General features: G+C 40.4%; 2 protein-coding genes across 8 annotated transcripts in view; one reads left to right on the top strand and one right to left on the bottom strand.

Moving 5' to 3' along the window:
- Positions 1-1,411: 1,411 nt before the first annotated feature.
- Positions 1,412-5,604, bottom strand: NANP (N-acetylneuraminic acid phosphatase). Its single transcript, XM_021528098.3, has 2 exons — positions 5,390-5,604; positions 1,412-5,242 (listed from the first exon to the last, which is right to left on the bottom strand). The coding sequence occupies exons 1-2, from the start codon at positions 5,477-5,479 to the stop codon at positions 4,547-4,549; spliced, it is 786 nt and encodes a 261-aa protein (XP_021383773.3). The 5' UTR covers positions 5,480-5,604; the 3' UTR covers positions 1,412-4,546.
- Positions 5,605-5,614: 10 nt separating this feature from the next.
- EIF2AK2 (eukaryotic translation initiation factor 2 alpha kinase 2) overlaps positions 5,615-24,923 on the top strand; it is a 28,422-nt gene continuing 9,113 nt past the window's right edge. The window contains exons 1-13 of one of the 7 annotated variants that reach the window (XM_085576919.1): positions 5,615-7,385; positions 7,479-8,587; positions 10,331-10,457; positions 13,853-13,967; positions 15,644-15,813; positions 17,311-17,413; positions 19,082-19,164; positions 19,952-20,042; positions 20,521-20,555; positions 20,720-20,854; positions 21,286-21,405; positions 22,472-22,579; positions 24,089-24,281. In XM_085576919.1, coding sequence (XP_085433045.1) covers positions 10,354-10,457; positions 13,853-13,967; positions 15,644-15,813; positions 17,311-17,413; positions 19,082-19,164; positions 19,952-20,042; positions 20,521-20,555; positions 20,720-20,854; positions 21,286-21,405; positions 22,472-22,579; positions 24,089-24,281 — 1,257 coding nt within the window. In that variant the 5' untranslated portion in view covers positions 5,615-7,385; positions 7,479-8,587; positions 10,331-10,353. Of the gene's footprint in view, positions 8,588-8,862; positions 9,020-10,330; positions 10,458-13,852; positions 13,968-15,643; positions 15,814-17,310; positions 17,414-19,081; positions 19,165-19,951; positions 20,043-20,520; positions 20,556-20,719; positions 20,855-21,285; positions 21,406-22,471; positions 22,580-24,088; positions 24,282-24,923 lie in introns of those variants that run through there. The other 6 variants (XM_085576922.1, XM_085576920.1, XM_085576921.1 and 3 more) reach the window with 6 other exon arrangements.

The raw sequence follows: 24,923 nt of genomic DNA, 5'->3' as shown, positions 1-24,923 counted from the left end.
GCAACATAGGCAAAAAGTTGCAGTTTTAGCTTTAGGCACAGCTGACATCATTTCTGCATTGTGTCTCTTGTATGTGCACAGTGTGATCTAGAAAGTAGAATATAATGGAGACATTCACACTGCAAGGCTGATGGCAAAAGCTGTGCACAAAAGAACAGTATGTGCTACGTACAGCACAGATACATTGCCTTTCTCTTTGTCGTACTTCTCAACATGTCCAGATGATTTCCAGATGACAAGTTTTGTTAGTATAGAATTAAGGTAGGATTTTAAATTGTTTTTTAAAGGCCTTACAATAATCTGGAACATTTTAGAGACGAAGCTGAAAACCAGATCACTACATATGTGAAGAAGAGAAATTCTGGCTGTGATGAGCCAGACTACTTCAATTTAGTTCAAAGCCCTAACACTGGTGTCATGTAAGAGAAACTTCAGAAGAAAAGACAAACTGAATTGATTGTGGTTAGCTGAGGCACAGCAAGTTGTCTGTCTCTCTTTCAAGAAATATGAAAACCGTAAGCTGCAGAGAGTAGGAAAACCTTAACCTTAATTCAAACATCTTACCTCTTTGCATTAATTTAGCACTATAATGAAAGGTGCTTATTTCCCGTATAAAACGTTCAGGTCAGTTTCTAAGATCTCCATGTAAGAAAGTACCCTCATTCTGAGGCTGTCACTGTCCAGCTTTATATCTTAGATACACAAAGCTTTCTCCACAAGAACAGAAAGGCTGTGCTGTGCATGTGTGTGATGCTGCAGACAGCCTGCTGGCATGGCCAAGTGCTCGCAATAGAAGCTGAGCCCTGCTGTACTCTGTTTAAGGCATCTGCAGTGACTTAAAATACCTTTTTACCTTTCCATCTATTTCCATAGGTCCAAAAGATGGACTATTTGTTCCATTAATCCAACAGAAAACAGCTTGCTTTTCTGCCGCCAAAACAGCCACAAAGTGAGCAACCTCCCACCCTCCCCCTCTCCTAAGTCACAGAGGTCAGTGTAGCAATAGCTCAGACATGGCTTTGTGCACCCATAACCTGCCAGAATGAGTTCCCTGGACTTGAGATGTCTGTATTTACTGATTTGCTCTACTTGCAGTCTGTTCTTATGCTGTTGCAGCAGCCAATGCCATGATGTCAGGACATGCAGGCTTATGTGAGCTGGAATTCTTGGCAAGTCAGGTTCAGCTACCACTAAACTGCAGCTGGCAATTCAACATTCAGTCTGGCCATGAATCTTCATAAACACGTAATTATGTTCCAGCCTCTGTTTGAAATTACAGAAATTACACCTAGTCACCACATCTAAACATGAGGTCATGGATTTCAAATCCTAATTCTGTGCTATTTTAAAAACCAAACAGAACTCTTGTCCTTTGTTGTATTTATCCACAGCAATTCAGAATGTTCAAATATACATTTTATAAACAAAATACTTTTATTAGACTAGTACATGGGTTATTTTAAATCAAGAATTAGAATATAGTTGGTATTAAATTATTGTTTCAGTTCATTTCAATGAAGTCAAAGTTACTGTAGATTAACCTCAGGAGGTAATATTCGTCTGGAAAAAAAAAAAAATTAAAAAATACAGATGGAATTTCCTCTTCCTCTTTTTATTTTGCATGTTTTGGAAGTATAGTTTAAACCGCGTAACTTAGCTAATAGAGCGTAACACTAAGCAAAACCAGAACTTAATGGGAACTGTTACTAGACTGTTTAATTGCTTTGTTTCTGCTTCTGATGGGAAAATTATACCATCACTACATTTATGTTTCAAATTTACTAGATATAATTATTTTTCATTATCCTTTCTGCAACAGCTCTATCCAAGAAAAACATCTTGAGTATTTAGAGATACTCCAGACACCTAATCCATTATTGGGTAACTGCTTTTAAGAATGGCCCTAGATAGAGAGAAAAGTCTAGTATTGATTCTCCTTGTTTTATAGAAGCATCATAACAGTGTTTCCCTCTCTGGACACCAGTAGCCACATTCAGCCTGGCACAGAACTCAGAAATGGAAAAATATACTCGGCTGTAGCCTCTACAGACCACACTGTCACCTGAGTGTGCAGTTACTGTGGTTTTTCAGAGTCAGAGATTAAAAGAAATGGCTGGCGATGTACAAAACAAAGAGCAGTCTCTTCTAAAACAAGAGACCCTTTATACAATAAGCAGGCTCAGCATGTCACTTCAGAATGATGCAGTGGCAAAAGAATATGAGCCTCAACTTAGATTAAAAAATTGTAACCTGGCGTAATATATATCTATATATTTATGTATCTATATCTCCTTCAAGCCCACGGACAGACTTGTGAGTTATTATTATTTGTTATTTTAAATATATCAGAAACCTCATTCTGATCCGAGTTCTACTATGCTACTGCTGTGCAAACAAGGCAGAGTCAGTTACTGTGTAGCTCCTTTGGGATGCTGTTGTAAGCAAAGTTGTTGCTTTTGTATTAGATGGTATTAGATTTCTTCAGGGATCCCTCTAATCTTTTGGATACATTTCTATTTTTAACAGTATCCCTGACAGGCTCAATGATCTTTATTATTCTTGTCTCAATCATCAGTTCTAAGAAATGCTATTAGCAATGTTTTGCTTATCAGCTAAACCAGTGACTGTTTCCATGCTCCTCAAATGCAAACAAAAATCTTAACTTAGGCCTCTTCCTTCAGAAGGTGTGACAAGTCAGTGCCACTGGTTCACATTACTGTACTACTGTAATTGGATTGTTTTCAGTATATGCCCATTTCCTCAAAGGAATAGGCGGGGTCTTTCTCTGTACTCTTCCTTGAGCTGATGTCTCAACAGCCTTGGCCAGGTAAGACAAGGAATGTGGACTGCTTTACCTTTTCTAATGGACAGTTGGGAAAGAGGTTCCAAATTTAGTATTTATTTTCTTGTATTCCCCCTCCTCAATGTAGGAGCAACATATTTTGATCCAACCTAAACTCCAAATCAAATAATTTAACCCAAACCAGTAACAGCCTCCTCTAAACTAACTGTGTCATCCTATGCAAGACTTAACTGCATTAACTTATGTTCCTTGGTTTAATTTGACATGAATGTTTTTTGTATATAGAATTTCTTCTACACACCCATTTCATAGTGGGTTTCTGTATGTCTAATTGCTGCCCACATGCCAGACACTCTTCTGCCAGTAGCCTAATATCCCTGTTCTCAAAAGATCTGTCATGGAATTATTCAAAACATAAAATTTGGCTTTTCATATATGGTCTTCTACTCATCCTGGTGAATATATAGCAAATAGGGTTGAAAACCACAGACTTGCCAACGAGTGCTTACATTTCCATTTAATATGAGACTACTTCCCCATTATGTAGTAAGAATATGAGGCACAGAAAAAAATTAATGGATGTAATGATCTGGGAAAAAGAAACCTTACTGTTTTAGAGAGTCATCTCCTACATGTGGTGGAAATATCACATATACCTTATAAAGTTGTATGCAGTACTGTAATACAGAGGACATAATTTTCCAGTTTCCTGAAAGAGAGAAATGAGAGCAATTTACAGACAATTAGCTTGTATTTTCTCCAGAATAAATCACATGAATTACACATGCAAACTGAAGTAAGAAGGGATTATATAGCAGTGCCATTAAAACAGTTTAAAAAGCCACTGATTCTGCAGATGAATCTGAGTAGTCATACATGTGAGCAAGAACAAAAACAGTTTCTCCAAAGTGTCTGATCAAAATTCACTGATAAAATCAGACAGAACAATGATATTAGCTTCTGAAAAGTCTTACAGTACAGTAACACTATTGAAAATATCCCTGTTTTATCCATTTCAACAAAAAATTATAATCTGAATTACAAAGTATACTGCATATCTGCATAAGCACCGAGATAATATAAAGTAAAAGCTTATTCATCAAGTCCCTCTGATAAATGGTCCCCGATAAAAAAGCTAATTTTTCATGTATGTTTAAGTACTTTTGGCAAGAGATACAAGTTCCATAAAAGAAAAACCACTGCAAAGTTTGAAAAAAATTCCAAAACTTGTAAAAAAGATCAAAGGTAGAGCATTTCTAATACTCTGAGAAATAATGAAATTCACTCCAGTTCCTGAGATAAACTGTAGATCAGTTGTGAAGATTTACCAGATTGTACCACACTCTCTTTCTCACCTTCTCTTACACACTGCACACAAGGTCAGAACTGAAGATTCTGCTAATCTTACCAGTCAGCAAAGCATGTGAAAGCTTAGAACATTCAAATTTTCTTTTCCACTATAAAAACAAGAGACTGGCAACTTAGGTCAGAGACAGACAGACTTCTGCCACAGTCTGCCAAAATAATTTCCAGAGGTGGTTGCTTTAAATTAGCTGCACTTGCATAATTTAAATCAATATAACTCTGTGGTTTTGTCCTATTTTCACTGACAACTGTGCTCTTATTCATTGCTGTGCTGTTTAAAAGAGACCATAGATGAGTTCAAATTCCTAGGATCAGACTTTTAAAAAGAGCATCTGTCACCCTAACGGCTCAGCAGGTCTCTGTATGCTGGAACCATCATCAGTGTGGTTCATTGCTACTAGCCATATGGTCAGTTTCTAACTTAGCATTAATGTTGTGCTCCATCTTCTGTAAAACTGCTGGAAGATCCATTACAGAAGAAATAATATAATGAGGTACGGGGGAGGTATCTACTGGGGCAGTCATTGCTTTGTTTATCCAGACCGTTGCTTTCAAGCCAGCATTCAGGCCTCCTTGAATATCTGTATCTAGAGAGTCACCGACCATTACACACTCTGCGGGCTGCACCCCAAGGAGATCGCAGCAGTAATGAAATATGGATGGCGCCGGTTTCTCCTCTTTCTGCTCTCCCCCCACAACGATGGCATCGAAGTAGGGCTGGCAGGCGCAGGCCTCGATCTTCTCCCTCTGCGTCTGCCGGTCGCCGTTGGTGAGGAGCAGCAGGCGGAGGCTTTTCCGCAGCTCGGTGAGCATGGCCCGCGTGTCCTCAGCCAGCGTCAGGTGCTGCAGCCGCGTCGTCTTCCACAGGTAATAGCACTCGGCCGCCAGGTCGCGGTTCGCCTCCCCCCCGATGGTCTCCTGGATCGCCTCCTCCCAGTGCGAAATCCGCAGGTCTGTGATGCACATCTTGGCGGGATCGTGGCACTCCTTGAGGAGCTTGGCCTGGACCTTATCGCAGACGGCGCGGGCCTCTCCCTCCCCGTAGCGGTGCTTGGACTGCAGGGCGCCGATCACCTGCAAGGGACGCGGGGGCGCGCGCCAGGGCGCGGCGGGGCCGCGCGTCAGCAGGGAAGGGAACGGGACCCGCGCGGCACCGCCGCCGCCGCGCCGGGAGCCGGGCTGGCCGCGGGGCCCGTGTCGGAAGGGGGACAAGGGCAGTACCTCCTCGATGGCGCGCCGCCCCGCCGCCGCCGTGTCGATCAGCGTGTTGTCCAGGTCGAAGAACACCGCCTTGACGCCGTGCAGCCCCATGGCGCCGCCTCCCGCGAGAGCCGCCCCGCTCGGACAGCGGAGGCGAGCGACAGAGCGCCAGCAGAACCACCCGTGCCGGGCTCAGCGCGGCGGGGCTGCCCGGGACCACCCCAGGCCCGCCCCTCACGTCAGGCCCGCGGGGCGGGGCCTGGCGGGGACGGCGCTGCCCGGGGTGCGCTGGGCGGCGGGCGGAGCTCGGCGCTCCTGGGTACCCCTCTCGCCCCCCAGAAAAGGAGGGTTGAAGGCGCGCAGGGCTCTGGAATGGGCTATGAGGAGACCCTGCCCGAATCCCGGTAGCTCGTGGGGGCTGGCGGTGGCGCCGGCCAGGGAAGAAAGGCTGCAGGAGCTCCCGTGTCCCGGCTACCAGTGGGAGTGGGGGCGCGCCCCTTGCCGTGCGGCCTTGGAGGGGCGGCAGCTGAGCCCGGGAGCAGGAGCGATTCTACGGGGCCCCGGGTGTGGCGTGGGTGGGTCCGCGCCGCGGTACTTGGGATGTGTTTCGGTGTTTGGTGTTTTGCTTTGGTTTTTTTTTTTTGTTTGTTTGTTTTGTTTTGTTTTGTTTTTTGGGGGGGGGTTGGGGTTTTTTGTTGGTTTTTTTTTTTCCTTTCTCTGTGTAGCAATGCTTTCTGGATGAGACAACGGGGCAGCTGGCACCTGGTTGGAAAACAATGTGTTGAGATGCTGCCAGGGGAACAGCTTTGTCCTGAAAGAATTCCCCCCGCAGCGCTTCCATCCGGGCAGGCTTGCCCGCTCCCGGCTGTTGGCGGCAGCTTGGCTGGCTGTGCCAGCCCCGGGCCAGCGGCTTCTGCCGCTGGGGAAGCCTGTCCCAGCCTTAGGAACGGCATCAAACAGGTCCCTGCACGTGGTCGTGGCGTGACGCCCAAAGATGCCGAAGTTTGTAGGTTTTCACTCCGAAGCATTCCGTAAACAGCGACCTGCACGAAGAAGGAGGAGGAGGAAGACGCGTACGCAAAAGATTCAGTTCAGTTCGGCTTTCCCGGCTTCCCTGTTACCTTCTGGAGCGTGTCCTTCTGCAGTTGCCTCTGGGCACAGCAGCTACAGCACGGGGATTGAATCATCCATCAGCAACTGTTCCTAATAAAGCCAAAATCTGTAACTCCACTATTTTGAGAACTCTATATAAGAATGGATTATTTGAAACTCCAAAAGTCAATATTTTATAGAGCAAGTGAATTAGAAAGGCATTCAAATGAAAGCCTGAACACCTTCTAGAACAAGATTTTTAGGTGTAATGAAGGCTGTTTCAGAATTGGTGTTTTTCCCCAAGGTGAAGTTTAACAGGTTCTTGTTCATTGATAATGTTTTGAGAAACACAAGGGATTTTTTTAACAGCCATCTAGCAAATTTTCTTAATTTAATTTAATATTGCTAATGTCGAATATACATTAATCATTAACTGCAATTCACAAAGCTAGAGGAAACTTTGTCTCTTACCAAAAAACTGGAAGTTCACTCCAGGTCACTTTCAGTTCTACAAACCGCAGCTTTGATAGGAATCTCATTTTCTGATAGAAGACATTGAATCACATGCAAGGCCAAAGTAATTGTTCCCAAAAGCTTGGCATATGGCAAATAAAACTCCAGAAGACAAGCCTTTAAGGAGCAAGAAACAGCGATGGCTAGGGATCCTGTAGTTAAGGCAATAAGAGGAGTTTTAATGAAGTTCTAATAAAATGTGCTAGTTTTGCTTGATAAGACAGAAGAGGTGTTAGGCATGTGGATTTCATGTGCCTCTACTGAATTACTATTTTTCAGATTTTACACAGAAGAGTGATTAAAAATAGCTGAATTTCTATAATTCATTCTACTTAGGAAGATGGCATTTGTTTCAGAGAGCCCTGCATTGCAGACAGTGAGCAGTGGATCCTATGTGTACTTTTGGAAAAAGGTACATTTACATAAAATTAATGTTTTTTCTTTCAAGGACCATTTTTCTATCAGCAAGTGCATTACTTTCTCCTGTCTGTTCTCCTGTTTCTAGTTCTGCAGGCTCACTAGGGGCTGGAAACCCCTTGCAGAAGCTGAGAATCAGGAAAAGAACAGTCACTGGAAACCTGAGTAGGAGACAAACTGAAACGTAGGATAGAGTGCACATTCTAGAAGTGATAATGTAAGAATGCCAGTTTGGTATCTTTAAACAAGGAGTTGTTCTGGGTATCTTTTAAAAAATGAAAAACATCATAAACACTTCCTGATGTCACCATACACCCCTCCCGCCAGGCCATGCAGGCTCAGTCCCAGCCAAGGGGCTCTACAGCCAAAGAAAACTTGTTAAACTTGTTGTCCATATGTAAATAATAATTTGTGAATAATTCGACTCATATCATAGTTTGTTTGAGGTCTTTTTTTGTTTATTTTTTGTTTTTTTCTTCAAGATGATTGTGTTTAGGAGTTCAACATTTGGAACTCTCTGATGTTTTTTTCCTGCATCTCCACTTGTATCTCAATGGGTTCCTTTTTGGTTGTGTTAACACTATGAGAGAGCAGGTGAGCTTCCTGGGTGCCCAAGCTGTTTCCTTGTACTGAGGAAGACCTAAGGTTTACTGCTGTTTTTCTTTTCTACAGCTGGAGAGAGACCTTGCAGGGGATGGGAATCAAATCTGGGCAATCAGGAGTAGGTGACCTGTGTGCACAGGAAGTCATCTGCTCCATCTTTTACATGTAGCCCCTGAAAACTAATCTTGGAGATTTCTTTCCCACTTCCACAGAATATATTATTACTTTGGTGGCTGACTTTTTTTCCCCTTTATCCCAGTAAGAGATTAATTAAAGAAGTGCATTCATGTTTAGTGATACCTATATTTCAAGTTCAATTGTGTTGAGGAATATTTCTCACAAAGGTGTCTTGACCTGCAGATTGGGCTCCTGGTTGGACCACGAGACTATGAATTCCCATCCTTTGGGATAACAAAGGACATGAAGACAGGTGACTGCAGGCAGGTGAATGGCCAACTGAGAGTAACAGCAGGGGCTGGTGACTGCCGATCCTTTGGATAAGGTGACGCCAGTGCGATGTATGAACAAAGAGCAGGGAAGCAGGAGAAGACGAGAAGGAAGAACGGGTCTGACGCCCTGGGACAGACTCTGAAGGTATAAAACCCTGGGGGTTCTTGGGCTTGAGGCGTTTGGATGTATTTGGGTGCGCACTGCTCCCCGCTGGCCATGCTGCTGAGCCATAGCGCGTGGTTACTGTGACAGGAAAAGGCGCCAGCAGTCAGGGGCAAGGCCGGGGGGGTCAGGTCTTTGCAATGCCGCTCGCTTGCCTCGGAGCCCTGGCTTCCCGTAGGCCCAGGAGCGCTGGGCAGAGCGCAGGCGGCGTAGCCGCCGCCCCTTGTGTCAGGCTCGGGCCACAGCCGCCCCACTGCCTGCGCGCCTTCCGCGCCCTCGCCCTGCCTTTCGCTTTCGTTTTCCCTCTAACGCGTGCCGGCGCTGCGGGAAACGAAACGGGGCGGGCTCTGTGCACCGCGCCGCGCCGGCGGCTGCAGCGTCCGCGGGATCCGGAGCGTCGGCAGCGGCTCGGAGGTACCGGCGGGGCGGGGGCGCGCGAGGAAGGGCAGGGGTCCGTGCGAGATGGGGTCCCGCAGCGCGGCTGCGGGACCCTGGGGTCATCTTTGGTCCGTGCGGCTGCGTCACCGCCGCTCGAAGGGGATATGTTAAGTACTGTCGGGTTCCCTTCTGTAGGAAGTGATTCTAATTCTGGAGAAACGTTACTGGTTATTTTCCTCCCACAGAAGTCAGTGAATGATTCAATCTTTTTCTGTCAAGAAATCTTCTAAGAAATCTTCTCTAATAACCGAATTCTCCACTCTGGTTTCTAAAACCCTTATTGCAAGCAATGACTTCCAAAACATTTGCTGACTAATCATTTGAAATAGAAATTCGAATTAGTTTCCCATTAACTTTGTTACTGGCACCAATCTTCTATTTTGTATTAAAGCAGTGTCATAAATGGATGTGATTTTGCTAACAAAATTGTAATTATATCAATAATTTGGGAAAATAACTGGAAAAGTATATGTGATTAGTGTTATGAAGCAGATGAGTTTCATCAAGAATACATGTGGGAAACAGGATGCAGGAATTGGATTTGGCCTTGGGAATGGAGGAGGTCAAAGTCCCAAACCAAAACTGGCATCAACTGACGTTAAAATACAACTCCTAGAGCAGGATCGCCCTTGAATATGAATAAAGTTGGGACCATTCCAGACAGGGAGTCTAAAATAGTGGCCTTTGCTATGAAATAAATAAGGTTTAATTGGAACATAGTATGTACTTACATAACACCAAGCTCAATGCTCATGCGCCACCTGCCGGGTTATCCAGAGGACATGTGAGGAAGACCTTCGGCCTTCGTCCAGGAAGACGCCCGAAGACACCTTAAGACCCCATAGCAACAATGGGAGCATGCACTGTGCAGTAGAGTGACATAGGTTTCAAGAATCGAAAATAGGAGGCGATTTATGGGAACTATTGATGAATATGTATTAGCATATAGTATATAAGTTGTGTTTGGATCCTTTTGCCTTTGTATGGGAGGCAGGGTGGGAAGCCCTCCCTGTACCTTGATCAGTTGGTTTTTTACATGTGCTTTATCTGAACCACTGCCAAATTTCTTTTCTGTAACAATTGAATTATATCTTATTGTATTATTTCATCTCAATTAAAATTGCTGACCTCAGTTAAAATTGCTGCTAAATTTTAAGTTTCTGGTTTATGGAATTGGTATGTATGGGACCTCATTCATATAACAGCAGTGACCTATCTACCAGGATTAGGGACTGCCTTTATTCTATATCTAGAGTAACAGATACATCTTTGAATGTTATTTTGCAGTGTCTGTTGAAGATTGTGTCAAAATGGATCGTGAGTATATGACGAAGATCAACCATTACTGTCAAACGCGTAAACTTGCAGTGGATTATGACACCGTTGATATGACAGGCCCATCTCATTATCCACAGTAAGTTTACTCTGCATGTCAAGAGCTAGCAGGGCTCTTCCTGCAATGGACAAACTGAGTAAAGCTTGCAGTCACAAATGTTAATTTCCTGAAAGCATGTATGTAGTGGGAAAGCTGATTGAAACCATGAATTGAATGGTAGGTGCATGGGGAAGACATCATGTGATACAGTTTAAGGAGAAAACTTATTTCAAGGGTGATGGCTCCTTTTCAGAGAGTACCAGCAATGCACCTGTTACTTACTAGTAACTCTGTTGTATCTTATGCATCTCCTCTCAGAAGGTGGATTGGGTTATAGCAAGAATTTCAGTTTATTATTTAAATGCTACAAAGTGTTTAGTAAACATTGTTAATTTCTAATCAGAAAGGTTGGGTGTATTAACTGATTGTGTACTAACATTTAATGTCTAGTATATTTTTAAAATCTCTTACAAGAAAAGGGTCTTTTGATTAAGTAGTTTTGCTTTCCCTTTTAGAGGCAGTTACAGGTGATGGAATATATTTTTTAACATTGATATAGTGTATTTTTTCTCAAGATCTGTAATATTTCTTTGTGTGATTTTTAAAAAAATTTTTGCTAGTTTCCATGAAGACAAGCCTTATGCTAATAATTAATACATTTCTTTAGATGTGTTGCACGTTGTCAGATAGCACTGTCTATGCAGATTTATTCTAAAATACATCTACCATCCCAGAATAAATTAATAGGTATTATCTGGATCTCAAATATTAATCAGTTATCTTTTTTTTTACCCATGTGGCTCGTGTAATTCATAAAGGTAACCCTTATTGCAGTAAAGACCACAGCTGTGATCACACAAAAGTGATGGCATGGGACTGACAAATACATTCCAAGTTGTTTTTTCCATTTATTATGGTTTTTCATTGTTTTTCTGTGTATTCTGTACATTCACAAATGAAATTCAGCCCATTGTGTGACAGTGGTATCTAGGAAAATCCTGGGTAACTTGGGCTATTCCAAGGATATAGTGTAAAGTGTCTGGCTGAAGTGATGTGTCCTGTAAACCTTCAGTCCCCTTACGCTGCTCGTTCCCGGTGTTTGGCCTGTGGTCATTGCTGGTTGTGAGCTAGTTCCCTAACTCTTATGTGCTGTGTCCCATCTCATAAATCAACTTGTAGTTGTTTGAAGCATGATGCAGAGATACCTCCCATCCTATCATGGTTCTGGTGCTGTAGCTGCTTCCAGTACTGGGTCAGACAGGGCCAGTGGTGAACACAATGTAAGGAGGTTAAAGGAGACCAGAGTGGCTCAGTCCTGAGCTTTCTTGGTCTGGGAACACAGAGAGTGGACAATTAGGTCAGTCCTGACTAAACCAGTCAAGTCTGGGAATTGCTTATTATCTTGGGGTTCATGGTGAATGGCTCTACACTTATGACCAGCTCAAGTATTGCTTCTGCAGGTAGTCCTCAGCTTGGTTATGGAGACTCACTGCAGATTTCCTTGGGGTGCCTAAATAAAATGGTGTATTTTGGATGCAGTGTCATAGCTGAATGTGTTTGTAGTATTCAGCACTTAGGTATGGGTTGACTGACAAACTCCTTCCCAAAGAGCAACCTTTCTTACATGTTCTGTTTTTTCTTTGTTGTTTCCTATGTGTAGGAGTATATGGCACACTATGAGTGTGCCTTTTCCTACTGTTCTCCCCTTTAAGATTTCTTAAGTCTTGCTTACACAATGATAGCAAGCACTGTTCTGCATCTTCATTTGTTTCCCATCCAAACATTTCATTAAAGGGAAGTGTAGAATGAGGTTGGAATAATGAAAAAAGTGATTTCCTAAAGTCACTATATTATTTGAGACCAGTTTTCCCACAGAGGAGCTTATGGTGCTGTTCCTTGACCGTGTGAATCCATCTTGTTGTCAGTGAGCATTTACATGCTCTGCTGCAATCTGAAGCACAGAGGTGCTCTGAGGCTCTAGTTGTCACTTTAACTTGTTGCAAGTGTGTACTGCTGCCAAAGGCAGAAATCCAGTTGTTGTTTTTTCCTGTGTTGCCTTTTGTGCAAAGGCAGTATCAGAAACATTAGGGGATTTGCAGCTGCAGGACAAATCAGATCTGTAGGGATGGTTTTGTCTGAAATGCAACCATTCGTAATTAGGGCACAGCAGTGGGTTGACCCCAGGAGGCAGTGAAACCCCTAGCTAACTACTCACTTCCCCTCAGTGGGACAGGGTGGGAATCAGAAAGGTGAAAGGGAGAAAAAACTTGTGGATCAAGATAAAGACAGTTTAATAGACAGAGAATAGCTGGATGTGTGACTAAAGTAAAATAAAGAAGTTGCTTACTCCTTCCCATCAGCTGGCAGATGTTTCTAAGAACGTGGGGCTTCATAATGTCCAGTGTATACTTGGGAATGTACTCTATAGCCATGGACATGCCCCCTTCCTTCGTAATCTCCCAGCTTTTATTGCTGAGTGTGATGCCATGTGGCATGGAATATCCCTCTGGCTACCTGCTATGGTTGTGTCTCTTCCCAGCTTCTCACATATCCCTCCTCTTCTTGCTGGAGGGCCGGAGTGGGAAAAGAAAAAAACTTGGATACTGTGCAAGCACTGCTGGCACTAGGTAAAATATTAACTCAGTCCCAAAGCCACAACACAGCACCATTCTAGCTGCCCTGAAGGAAGTTAACCCCATCCCAGCCACATACAGTTCTGTCAGTCCTGAGTTGCATCAGATTCCCATTCTGACTCATGGAGTTGCCATGTAGGAAGCAGGACATGCACAGTTGTGGAATAGGAGGACAGAGAGGGAAGGGATCAGCAGTTGAGCACAGAAAGGCAGGACTGGGGCTTGTGTGTGTTTGTTGGTAACTTTTTTTGTTTTGGTGGGGCTTTTTTTATGATTGCCTTTAAATTTATGTCTCGCAAGCACCAGACGTGGTTTTTTCTCTTATTAAGCAGTCTATTAAAGGTGAGTATCACAGGGTATTAAAGGTGAGTGTAATGTCACATCTGGTTTCATGAAACCAAAATTAGCTAATCTCCTCTGTGTAGTTTTGCACTGCTGAGATGTATCCTGATGTTAGCGCTTTGCAGTCTTGCTTGTAATTATGCTGACCTCATTCATTCTTATGCTTTTTAAAAGTAAATGATTTTGATTTTAAAAAGCAGGTAAGCAGTTAAAAGTACTGTTGGAACTAATAAAGTACATGCATTTCTGACTAGAGAGGAAAATTTAAAAAATATTTATACTAAAGAATTACGATAATCATAGGTTTGGTGTAGTAAAAACACATTAATCCTTCAATACTTCCCGTAGTGTATCCTATAGTGCTTTGTAGATAACAAACCCAAAGTTTAATCTGATAAGGTTAAAGTATACGTGTGGGGAAAATGTAGCAATGTTTTAGACAAGTTTCTTTCATTGCAGGTTCACAGTAGTTGTCAAAATAAATGGTCAGAAATATGGTACAGGCACTGGTAAAAATAAAAAAGAAGCAAAAGCAGTAGCAGCAAAAGAAACATGGGAGATGATTGAGGAACAGGTGAGTAAATAGTAGGATTAAGTTTTGGGGGTTACTATGCAGTGTACATCGTATGTAATGTAGTAAATGTTGAACATGAATATCTGAAAGTAGACTTTTGATAAAATGTTTAATTTGTAACAGTTTCTAATTATTCAAGGTGTCTTTTGTTTCTGTCTTATTCATCACTTTTCTACTTTTTATCGCTGAATTGTTTTCCTTATTTTTTCCTATAGGGTTGATACCTTATACTGTATTTCCTCCTCTGCTCTTATAGGAGGATAAGGAAATGTATTTGCCTTTGTTAAGCTACCTTGGTGTATCCAAAGTGAACAGTTGTTGCAGTGCGTGCTGTGTAGGACGTGCTGGATGGCTGTGGCAGGGGCGCGACCATCCCCCTGCGAGCTCTGCAATTCCCAGTTATCGGCAGGCTGGCGCAGGGACAGATAACGACGACACGGGGCTTGGGGTGTTCCAAAGTGGGTTTATTAGGTGGAGAAAATAGAGCCCCAAGACCAGCTTGGGGGGGCAAACAGAAGGTTCTATACAGAGACTCAGGAGGAGGGGTGTAGGAACAATAACCAATGAGGATAAAACTGGGGAGGGGTCTAAGGTGGGACTAACATACCATAAACTGATCAGGGGAAATAGGGGAGTGGAATCACACAAAGTAACAAATAGGGTGTCGAGTGTAACTAAATGGACAGGGAACACTCTGGAAGATAGGGAAGGGACTAGAAGGAGTGACAGGGAATGTCCTAGGGAAAGGGAGCATTGACAACTTGGAGGGGAGGAGGTTAGGGAAAAGCTTGGGAAGATTGACAGCTGGGGAGGGGAGGAGAACAGGGGGCAAACCTGAGCTCTAAAACAAAACACACCACAACAAGCAGTGGTCCTTTTATATCTTTACAACTGTTCAATGATTCAATATCTTCAAAACATTTGCAGGGTATTACTCTGTGTGTCTGTTGCCACTCTGCTAATGAAATTGCTTAATTTCACATGTTCTAATTAATCTTTTTTTTTTCCTTTTCATTATATTCTTTACAGTATAGCTAGTTATATCCTCTATCCTTCCTTGATTAAGTCTAGGTTTGAATTTTGCTCCTTAGTTTTCTGCCAAGTGTTTTACCCTTCTTTATTTGCTTTCTTTATTTTTCTTTTTGACTCTGAATGCTTCTTAGCACCTTTTGAGTGAAATCTTTCTTTACCTTTTTTGGCTTTTATTGTGTCACTGTTGTTACTTTAACACAATTGCTGCATGTGTGCTGATATGTTACTGATGTTGACTAGTCATGAGACAGCTGAAAAGTCCTGCTTTCCGCTCTTGTACGTGCACAGGAGCATTTGCAGCATCAGCAAATGTGGGAGCATCAGCAGCATCCTGCTGCCATCCATTCTTCACAGCTTGTTCCCTATATTTTCCTAGAAGGGGTGGGATGAGACATGATGAGAGGTTGTTAAAGGCAAAAGTGTAGTACTTGGAAAGCCAGGTTTACGTTTATTCAAAATGTAATAATTATGCTTGGGATGTCTATCCTTTGCCACAAAGGACTCGGTTAATGGAAACTTGGGTTTTCTTAAGAGTGTTTTGAAGTGTGGATAAACCTTGCAGCTCTATTACTTCTTGTGCACTGTTTATCTGAATGTATTTTTAAGCTTAAGTTTTCAAGTTACCTGTTTTGTTTGTTTTATAGCAGAGGAGCGCCTCAAATATGGCAGCTGCAGAGTTAATGACAAGTCAACCAACCTCATCACCTGCACTAGACAAAAATTATGTCAGCCTATTAAATCATTATTCACAAAAGACGGGTCTATTAGTTGATTATCCTAACAAAAATCGTACTGGAGATGACCATGCTCCCACGTAAGATATAATTTACCTTCTTGCTTCCTTCTTATACTTTTTATGTTTACTAATGCTACCATTAGTTATCCTTGGTCAAGTTAGCTGAATCTTTAGAAGGGGTCACATTATCTACCTGAGAGCTTCTGAAGCTCTGTCAGATTTGGTGCCTGTGACTACTTCCTTGGGGAACCTGTTCCAGTGCCCAACCACCCTCTGGGTGAAAAATCTTTTCCTAATATCTGACCTAAACTTATCCTGATTCAGCTTCATGCTTTCTCTTTGAATCCTGTCACTGGTTACCAGAGAGAAATCAGTGTCTGCCCCTCTTCTTCCCCTCATGAGGAAGTTGTAACTGCAGTGAGGTCACCCCTCAGTCTCCTCCAGGCTGAACAGACCAAGTGACCTCAGCTGCTCCTCATACGACTTCTCCTCAAGGCCCTTCACCATCTTTGTTGCTGTGCTTTAAACGCACCCCAATATCTTAATGTCATTTTTATATTATGGCACCCAAAACTGCATAAAGGACTTGAGGTGAGGCCACCCCAGAGCAGAGTGGGACAATCCCCTCCTTTGCCTGGCTGGTGATGCTGTGCCTGATGAATCCCAGGACACAGCCCCCATGGCTGCCAGGGCACTGCTGAGTCATGTTCCACTTGCTAGTGACCAGGACACACAGGTGCTATTCCACAGTGCTGCTCTCCAGTCTCCTGTTCCCAAGTCTGTACATACAGCCTTGGTTGTCCTATCCCAGCTGCAGACTTCAGCACTTGTTAAATTTCACATGGATAGCGATGGCCCATCTCTTAATTTTAGTATGTTGGTTTCTCTGTAGGGCTTCCCTGCCCCTGAGGGAGTCAACAGCTCCTCCCAGTTTAGAAATGTCAGCAAAATTACTTGATGTCCTTAGAGTCCTGTGTATAAGTTGTTAAGATGTTGAAGAGCACAGGGTTGAGAATGGAGCTCAGTGGAGCCCCCCTAGTGCCAGGTCCCCGGTCTGATGTCACCCCATTCACCATAACCCTTTGTGCCTGACCTGTGAGCCAGTTGCTCATCCATCGTGTAAGCATGGTTATCCAACTGTGTGCTGGGTATTTTGTCCAGAAGGATGCTGAGAGATGGTATCAAAAGCTTTGCTGAGGTCTAAAAAGATGATATCATCTTGCTTTCCTAGATCAGCTGGGTGGGGTACCCTCTCATAGAAGGAAATCAGGACCTTCTCTTCAGGAAGCTCTGTTGGCTGTGATGAATGACTGTGCTGTCCTCCATGTGTTAATCAATATCTCCCAGAATAATCTTATCCATGATTGTTTCAGGCTCACTCTGAAAGTGAGTAATATTTAAGGCACAACAAATTAGTTACCTACCATTATTAAAGTGTATATTGAAAACACTGTCCTGAAGATACATACTTCAGGTTTCCATTCTATAAAGTCACTTGATTGTAGTGTTTAAAAACCATTAAATTAAGACTTGTCATATGGCATATGAGACTCAATTCCCTGTTGCATTCTACAGGTATACTGTTAGCTGTACAATTAGTGGTCATGTGTATGGAAGAGGCACTGGACCTTCCCGAGCTGCTGCAAAGGAAGCTGCTGCAAAGGAAGCATATGAGAAGGTAAAAAAAGAAAGATCTCTGAGAGTATGTGCTATATTTAGCCTTATCACAGAAGTTCAAATATTTGAACCAATTTCTTCATTGTATTTAAAAGCAAATTCCATGTATTCCATTAAAGAGGGGAATGATCCATATTTTAGTATACTGGTTGGGCTACTATTGGTAGAATTTATGTTGTGCTTCTATATTCAGTTCTGGATTAAAAAAATAAATGATAACAGTTGATATCTCTCTGTGTTTCAGAATAGGTCTGATGTTGTCATTCAAGAATGCGCACATTTTAAAAATTTTTCAATTCCAGCTCTTATATCGGTTGTCTTCTGTGTGCAGTGTTGTTGAGCTGGCAGGCTATGAATATAGTTCTTTTACTGTCTTCTGTTGGATCAAAAATCTGTTGTGTAATGTGAGAGGCAAAAGCAGGAGTCAGAATCAGCAGGACTTGCCTTCTATAGTGTTCCACGGCAAAGTCCCATGAAACAATTGCTGACACCATCCTCTGGAGAGCAGAGCTGTTGTCTTCATGCTGGCAACTGATATTTCCACATGTGCAAAAATCTATCAGACTCCCAACAGTGATCCAAACCCACTTCTAAAATGTACAGAATATATGAACTAACAAAATAGAGTGTAGTTTAAAGGAAAGGATGGCAGTATAGGGGAGGGAAGAAGCCTTTATTACTTTTAAGTACTTTTAAAATTATTTGCCTATTACTGTGAATTTTCAGTGCTTTTAAAATGATTTTTAAGTCCACCATGTCATTAATAATGTCGTATTACAGCTCTAGGAGCCTTTCTTAATATTTTCCTTTGTTGCAAACCTGAGGGTATTTTAATTTTCATCAAAGTCTGAAATTTATTATATCAAGCAAAACTTGTATACTAGTTAGTCTAAATTTGGGGTGGGTTATTTTAGTTTGGTTTTAAATTTATTAATTCTCAGTATATCTGTGTAACAAACAAAATGTAATCTGACAAAAAGTAATAATGGTCCAGTACTCCTGTATTTAAAAAAAGGGGTTTATTCATTGGCTCTCATTGAAACATAAACCCTGTGTTTTTGTGTCCATGATACTCTGATGGAATACCAGGAAACATAAAAAAAAAAAAAGAAAAGTTTTGTTTACTTTTTGTGAGGTGATGGTCTATATCCGTTGTAGTTGTTGCTTTTAATGTTACTTTTATGCTCTTATGACATAGGTAGTGGGAGGAAGGGGTAGAACCTCTACTAAGTATTTGGGATAAGTGGCTTTTTTATTCAGCTCTGCAGTGTTTTCATGCTGAAGACATTGAATGTCAATTTATACTGACTCATATTTTCAGTTCTGCTGATTACATGTACCAAAGCCTACATATATCTAATTTTCCAAACAGCAGTTGCACATGCAGCAAACAGTGAAGATACTTGCTTTTCGTAACTCTTATCCTGGTTTTGAGTAGAATCCAGACTCCACTTTTGTAAATGAATCTGTATAGTACACTCACTGTTACAGGGCCCTGTGTTTTTCCTTTCTCTGGGTGGAAATTGGGCAGATGCCTTTCTTCTGCAGGGCTTTGAATGTTTAATGCAGTTACCAACTTGCTCTGCCCTCTCTGGATGGCATTTTTTGCACTAGGAATTTGTTTATGTGATTTTGTTAAACAATTATTGGCTTTTCTTTTTCTTTCCAGATCAAAATCGAAACATCTAATGGCAGTTGTACATTTAGCAAATACAGCAATTCCTCTCAAGTGCCAGCTGAGTCTGACTCAGAGTAAGTTGCGTTAATGTGGTAACAACATATTTAGTAGCATTAGATGGTAATGTGCTCTAATTCTAAATACAAGATACCATTTTATTGTTTTAAAGCCATCTAATTTTAACTTCTGTTCCTTAAACTTCAGAGCAAAGTTTGTTCTACTTGTGCAGTTTTATGTGAGTCTGTATGGGATAGCTTATAGTAAGTTTAGAGCTTTCTGATTTATTCAATTTTGGCATAGGTAGTTCTTTCAGAGGCATTTTTACTGTGATGTAAATGGATTACCCTACCTCATTCAATAGCATTATTTCATGCCATTTTAACACTCATTTTCCCCTTGTGACACTCTTGTGAACTCAGTATAATTGAATTTCAGTACTGTGCTCCATATTCTGCTTTCTTCTCTCCCTTTTTTCTTCCCTCTTCTTTCATGCTACATGAATCTTCCTTTCCACCAAAGAGAAAAATCTGCTTAGCGAAAGAAACTGAGCATACATTGTTTGATATGTGATTTGAGAACCAGCAGTTTAACTGTAGTGCCACTACCACTTTTACATTCTTCTATCTTCTAGGTATCATAGACTCATTTAATAATAGAAATAAAGGAGAATATTACGAAGTGTTGTTATTTTAATAGCTTTCAAGCGGGACTTTTTTTAGTTTAAATTAGTCATGATTGTTAATGCCTTTTCAAGTTTTGCTTTAAAAACTGTGGGTTTTTTGGTACTTCTTCTTTTCTTGTGACAATAATTTTATTTATTATTGTGTTACGTTCACCTAAAACTAGCCCATTACTTTTTAGTACAAACAGCATTTGCTTTGTGGACTCATCTGCAAAGTTGGTAGAAAAAATGAAAGACATGGCAATATGTGAAAAGCCTTCACCTTTTCAGGTATAGTATGAAAATGGTCTTCCTCATAATTCTATTTTAGACCCTGAATAGGGCATGCTTCTTGTCAGAATGTAATATCAGTTTGTTCTTTTATCCACTAATCATTGGAAAATACATGCATTTTTCCTAAGAATATTCAGTAATGTTAACCATTAGTCATTTTCCTTCTGTATTGTGGGTCAAATTTATGTAGTGTTTAACAAATGCCAGTACTCTCAAGAAAAGGGTCAAACTAAGCTCATTTTTTGTAATGATAATGTTATGCATTTTTTTGCAATGATAATGTTATGCATATCAAATGTGAAAAACTCTGAGCTAAGATTCATTCTTATGACACTGTTTACATAAGGTATGATCATATTTATAGTCAATTCCTAGATACATTGTCAGACATGTTTTAAACCAACTACAGTGAAAATATTCAGGATACCTCAGGCTTTTTTTTTTTTTTTTTTTTTTTTTCTTTTTTTCCATGTAGAGAAATGCACAAAGTTATGTCCTGAAGTCTGGAAGGTATGTGTTTATTTCTAGATTGCTATCTTCTCTAAACTATTGCAAATAACTTTATTTTCTTCTATCTCTAGTAAAGAAGTGCTGCTATTGAGAGGTATATTTCTTTTCTCATCTTGTGTTAGCAAAACGGCTCATTATAAATTTTGCTTTTATCCTTGTTAAAGAAAATTGGCAGCTAATTTTGCTAATATAAGAAACAAGGAAGAGGAAAAAAATATGCCAGACTCAAATGCAAATTTGCCAGATGTGAACACAAATACCGGAGAAGAGAATGGGAGTCCACACACTGTCAATAAAACGTAAGAAGGATTTTTTAAAATTAATATTTGTAAGGCAATAACAGTATGCGTGAATCTAGATGTGTTTATTTGTGGTAGAAGGAGGGAAAATACTGCTCTGAAAAGAACTTCCAAAGAAAGTTGACATTAGATTTTTTTTTTTGTTGAAATTTCAAATCTAGCATGGAAATTGACAAGCGATGGTATTTAAAGCTTAAAACCAAATGCTATTCATGTGAAGATGTGAGGGTAGTTACCTGACATGCCTGGAGGGTCAGTTTTCCCTGTTGGTTTAATTTCCAAGGCTGTAATTTAGACCTGTAGATTGGTCAAATGATGACTATAGAATGATATTGCAGTAGATGTATTAAACCTGTCAAGATTATTTCTATATCCTTAATAGAAAATTAAGTTATAATTGTGTGGTTTTCTTTTTTTATTTTTTTTTAAAGATTTCTCGAACTTTTTGAAAAAATAGAGCCTATTGGTGCAGGTGGTTTTGGGAATGTTTTCAAGGCAATATCGACGTGTGATAAGACAACCTATGCAATCAAACGAGTTGAATTCACAGAGTATGTACTGTATATTTACTTCTGTGTTTTAGGACAACCTTAATCAAGATTTTAGTACTTTATTTTCTCTCTTCAGCAATACTAGAAACATTTAGGTGATTTTCATTATTAATTATCTGTCTTTTCTAGTAAATTGTTTTATTTATTTCCAAATGAAGCTGAAAGTGGTCCTAAACCTTTGTTAATTTTTTCATGTAATGGGTTAATTTCTGCTGGAGCTGTAAAAATGTAGGTCAGTTCTCTTTTTCCTGAACACAGTAGTGCTCTGGTTGCTAATACTGCAAAATGTGTCTGAAGAAAACCTGATGATTATTAAAACATTGAAAGCAGCCCTGTTACTTTTGACAGGCTACGCAGAAAATTTCCATGACTATAATTATAGAAAAAAGAAAAAAATCCATGTAATAAATTTTGTGGTTTGTAATTGGAAAATGCTTTATTATCTGACCCATGTAGTCATTACTCTCATGCTGTGTTACTTGTCTTTCATAAATCTCAGAGAAAGATGATCGTAATTTCTTTTTGAAGTAATTTTCTGTTACCTAGTGGAGTATTTTATTAGCAGTTGAAAAAATTAATTTTTTAGGTTATATACTGAAAATGTTTTAAATTGTTGGAGATGCTTGTCCCTTAAATTGTAATGTGTACATTTCCCTTTGGATTCTTGTGTTCTGTGCAAATACATATCATTTTCATTAGTATTGCTATCCTAAGAACTATACTGAAAACCTTCTACTGATTCTTCAAGTAATAACTAGTGCTCTGCTGGTGGGTGAAAAAGCTACCTGCTTTTTTTAGCTTTTTTTGAGTGGGGATTTAATTCCTGATGGGGTTAAAACACTTTTTGCACTTTGAATAACTCAGCAGATGAAACAAAACCCATCAGAATTGTAACTTCAGTTTTGACCTTTGAACTTACATGAAGGAGAATATTATGCTTTGTTTCTAAATTAATGTAAAACTATCTGTATCCTTCCACTTGATAGCATATCTTTTATTTAACTTTGTATTACCTTGTAATAGGGAAATACCTTTTTTTTTTAAATTCTGTCCCCCCTCCTGATAGGAAAGTAGAGCGTGAAGCACAAGGACTGGCAAGACTTACACATGAGAACATAGTGCGCTATCATTGCAGCTGGAAAGGGGAAGACCATATGAAGTACTCAGACTCAAGGTAACTACAAAATAATAGTTTGCATTCATAATCATTTTTTCACGTAGTGAATTTCATGCTATTGGTCATTGGTTGTCAGTTATTTTACAAATACAAATGCACATATGTGTAATCGTACTGCTGAGAGAAAAGGTGCAGTACTTTCCAGCAGCAGGTTGTATGTTAAGTATATTTATATCTTCTTTTCCTTGATTAATAGATACATTATATAATTTTATATTTCACTTCTCTGTCAATATATGGAATTAAATGAATTTATAGAGGAGAGTAAGATTGCAGAACTCAAAATTTGGGACAAGAATTAACAACAGAAAAAATTGTCTGACAGTTGGCTACCAAATTCCTGATCAGAAGTTTCCTTTTTATAATAAATACTGGTCAGCCAATAGCTATCATAGATTTAATTATTTCCCTAAGTTAGTATTTTAACCATGATGCCTAAAACAGTTTTGATTGTTTAGAAAAGGAATACAAAATGAAATGCTCTTTAATTTAGCGGTAGCCTTTTGACACTGAGACTTCTAGTAAAACAGTGGTGAGATTTTTATTTGTAAGTTAGACTCTTAACTTTTCCAAGCTTCTGTGGTAAACTTTATTACTAGCTGTAAATTAATACTCTTCAGATAGACTGTCATACTTACTTAGAGCAGTAAAATGTGGGAAAAGAGTCTGTCAAAACTGAACCATTAATATATTGGAACCTCGTTAATATGTTGCAACCTGTTTGACATTGAACAGTTATTGGGCAAAGGAAAAAAAAGTCCTCAAAGCCAAGGTCCCAGACTGAAATTTGTGCCCTGACCTCAAGACTACAGAGTCCTGAGCCATTTAATGCTTATTCTTTCAGTGCTTCAAGCAGCTTTATTCAAGGGCACTTATCAGACAGTGTACATAGGAAAAAACAGTGCATGCTTCTCTCTGTATTTTCCTTCCCCTCACCGTCTCCAGCCTCAGCCTATCTTACGAGCTTCTCTGGAATATGTGAGGCTGCCAGATGGGTGAATATGTTTCATCTAGGTTTCCAGTTCTCAGAAGGGTTTCTGTGACTAGCAGACCAATGTCAGAAATAGTCACTGGATTACCTTCTTGACAGGAGAGAGCTGGAAAGAACATGACCATTCTGGGCAGGATAGGAAGGCTGATGCTCTATATCTTGCATAGACTAGAGAACATGTGTCAGGGTCTTGCACCAGTTCCTACAAGGCTAGACATGCTTCTTGGTATGAGGGACATGGAACTTGGGCTTTCAGAAAACTACCAGTGTGAAACTAGAAAGCAAGCAAAACTTCAGAAATATTACAGTAAAATATATCAACTGAGCAGGGATTCTTTGGGTTGCAGTCCTTATTATTTAAATACAAATTGCTCTAGGATCTTAAAATTAAGGGACTTGCAGACTTTTTTTTGGGTAACTCTAAAAATAAATATTAGCAAAAAGGGCTTTTGAAGATGACTTGGGAGGAATTGTATCATGCCAATTTCAATATGGTATGTAATTTTCTTTTGAAGACAGAACTCAGGCGAAAAAATTCTCTGTCTTTTCATCCAAATGGAATTCTGTGAACAAGGGACATTGGAAAACTGGATTGCAAAAACTAGCAAAGACCGAAAGTATTATGAAATGGCACAAAACAGATTTTTACAAATAGTGAAAGGAGTGGAATATATTCATTCTGAAAAGTTAATTCATCGAGACCTCAAGGTATGTAGGATAGGTAAACAAAGAAAAAAATATCAAAAAGTTGAAGGTAGTATACTTACTGGAATTTCAGAGAATGTTGTTACAGTCTTTGCTTACTCTGTTATGTACCCTAGCAGTGTGCTTCTTTGGACATTGCTAATGATTGATTCTCTTTCAGCAGCTGGCTGAACCTCATCCTAAGATCAGGTGAACTTGGAAGATCTCAGAATACAATAGTTCAAAGAGTCAGTAGGCATCAGCTAACAGGCATTTTCAGTGTGTTACTGGGTTTACAAGTCTGCCTATTGGAAAAAGAAAAGTTGAGTCTAAAAAGTGGCTCTCCCATATTGTAGAGGGATAGGTTATCTATCCTAATACATTCTGTGTTTGATAACAACATGCTCTAGTTACTTTTGTCTTGTGTATGCATACGAATGTTTGCATGGTACAGTTTTGGATAGACTTTGTCTCTAGATGTGCACAGTCATAAGATTTTATTTCAGTATAAAGATTCTAAGGGACAAAGCCTTCACAGCTTCAGGATGGAAGCTGTAATGTTGTTTATAGAGTTTTAAATCACTCACTTAGTGAAAAAAATCATTAGTGTGGTGGCATTCCTAGGATTAACTTCCCTGCCTGACCTCTCTGGAGCCACTCTGGCAG

This window comes from Lonchura striata, chromosome 3 (genome assembly GCF_050655825.1).
Source record: "Lonchura striata isolate lonStrDom1 chromosome 3, ASM5065582v1, whole genome shotgun sequence".
NCBI lineage: Eukaryota > Metazoa > Chordata > Aves > Passeriformes > Estrildidae > Lonchura > Lonchura striata.
The sequence above is the reverse complement of the archived record's forward strand: the minus strand, read 5'-3'. Positions and strand labels throughout refer to the sequence as shown.

Bases quoted from the DNA above. Each gene is read 5' to 3' on its own strand.
- NANP (XM_021528098.3), bottom strand. From the start codon at position 5,479: ATGGGGCTGCACGGCGTCAAGGCGGTGTTCTTCGACCTGGACAACACG. The intron at 5,243-5,389 runs GTACTGCCCTTG...CGTCCCTTGCAG, and splicing joins GGCGGCGCGCCATCGAGGAG to GTGATCGGCGCCCTGCAGTC.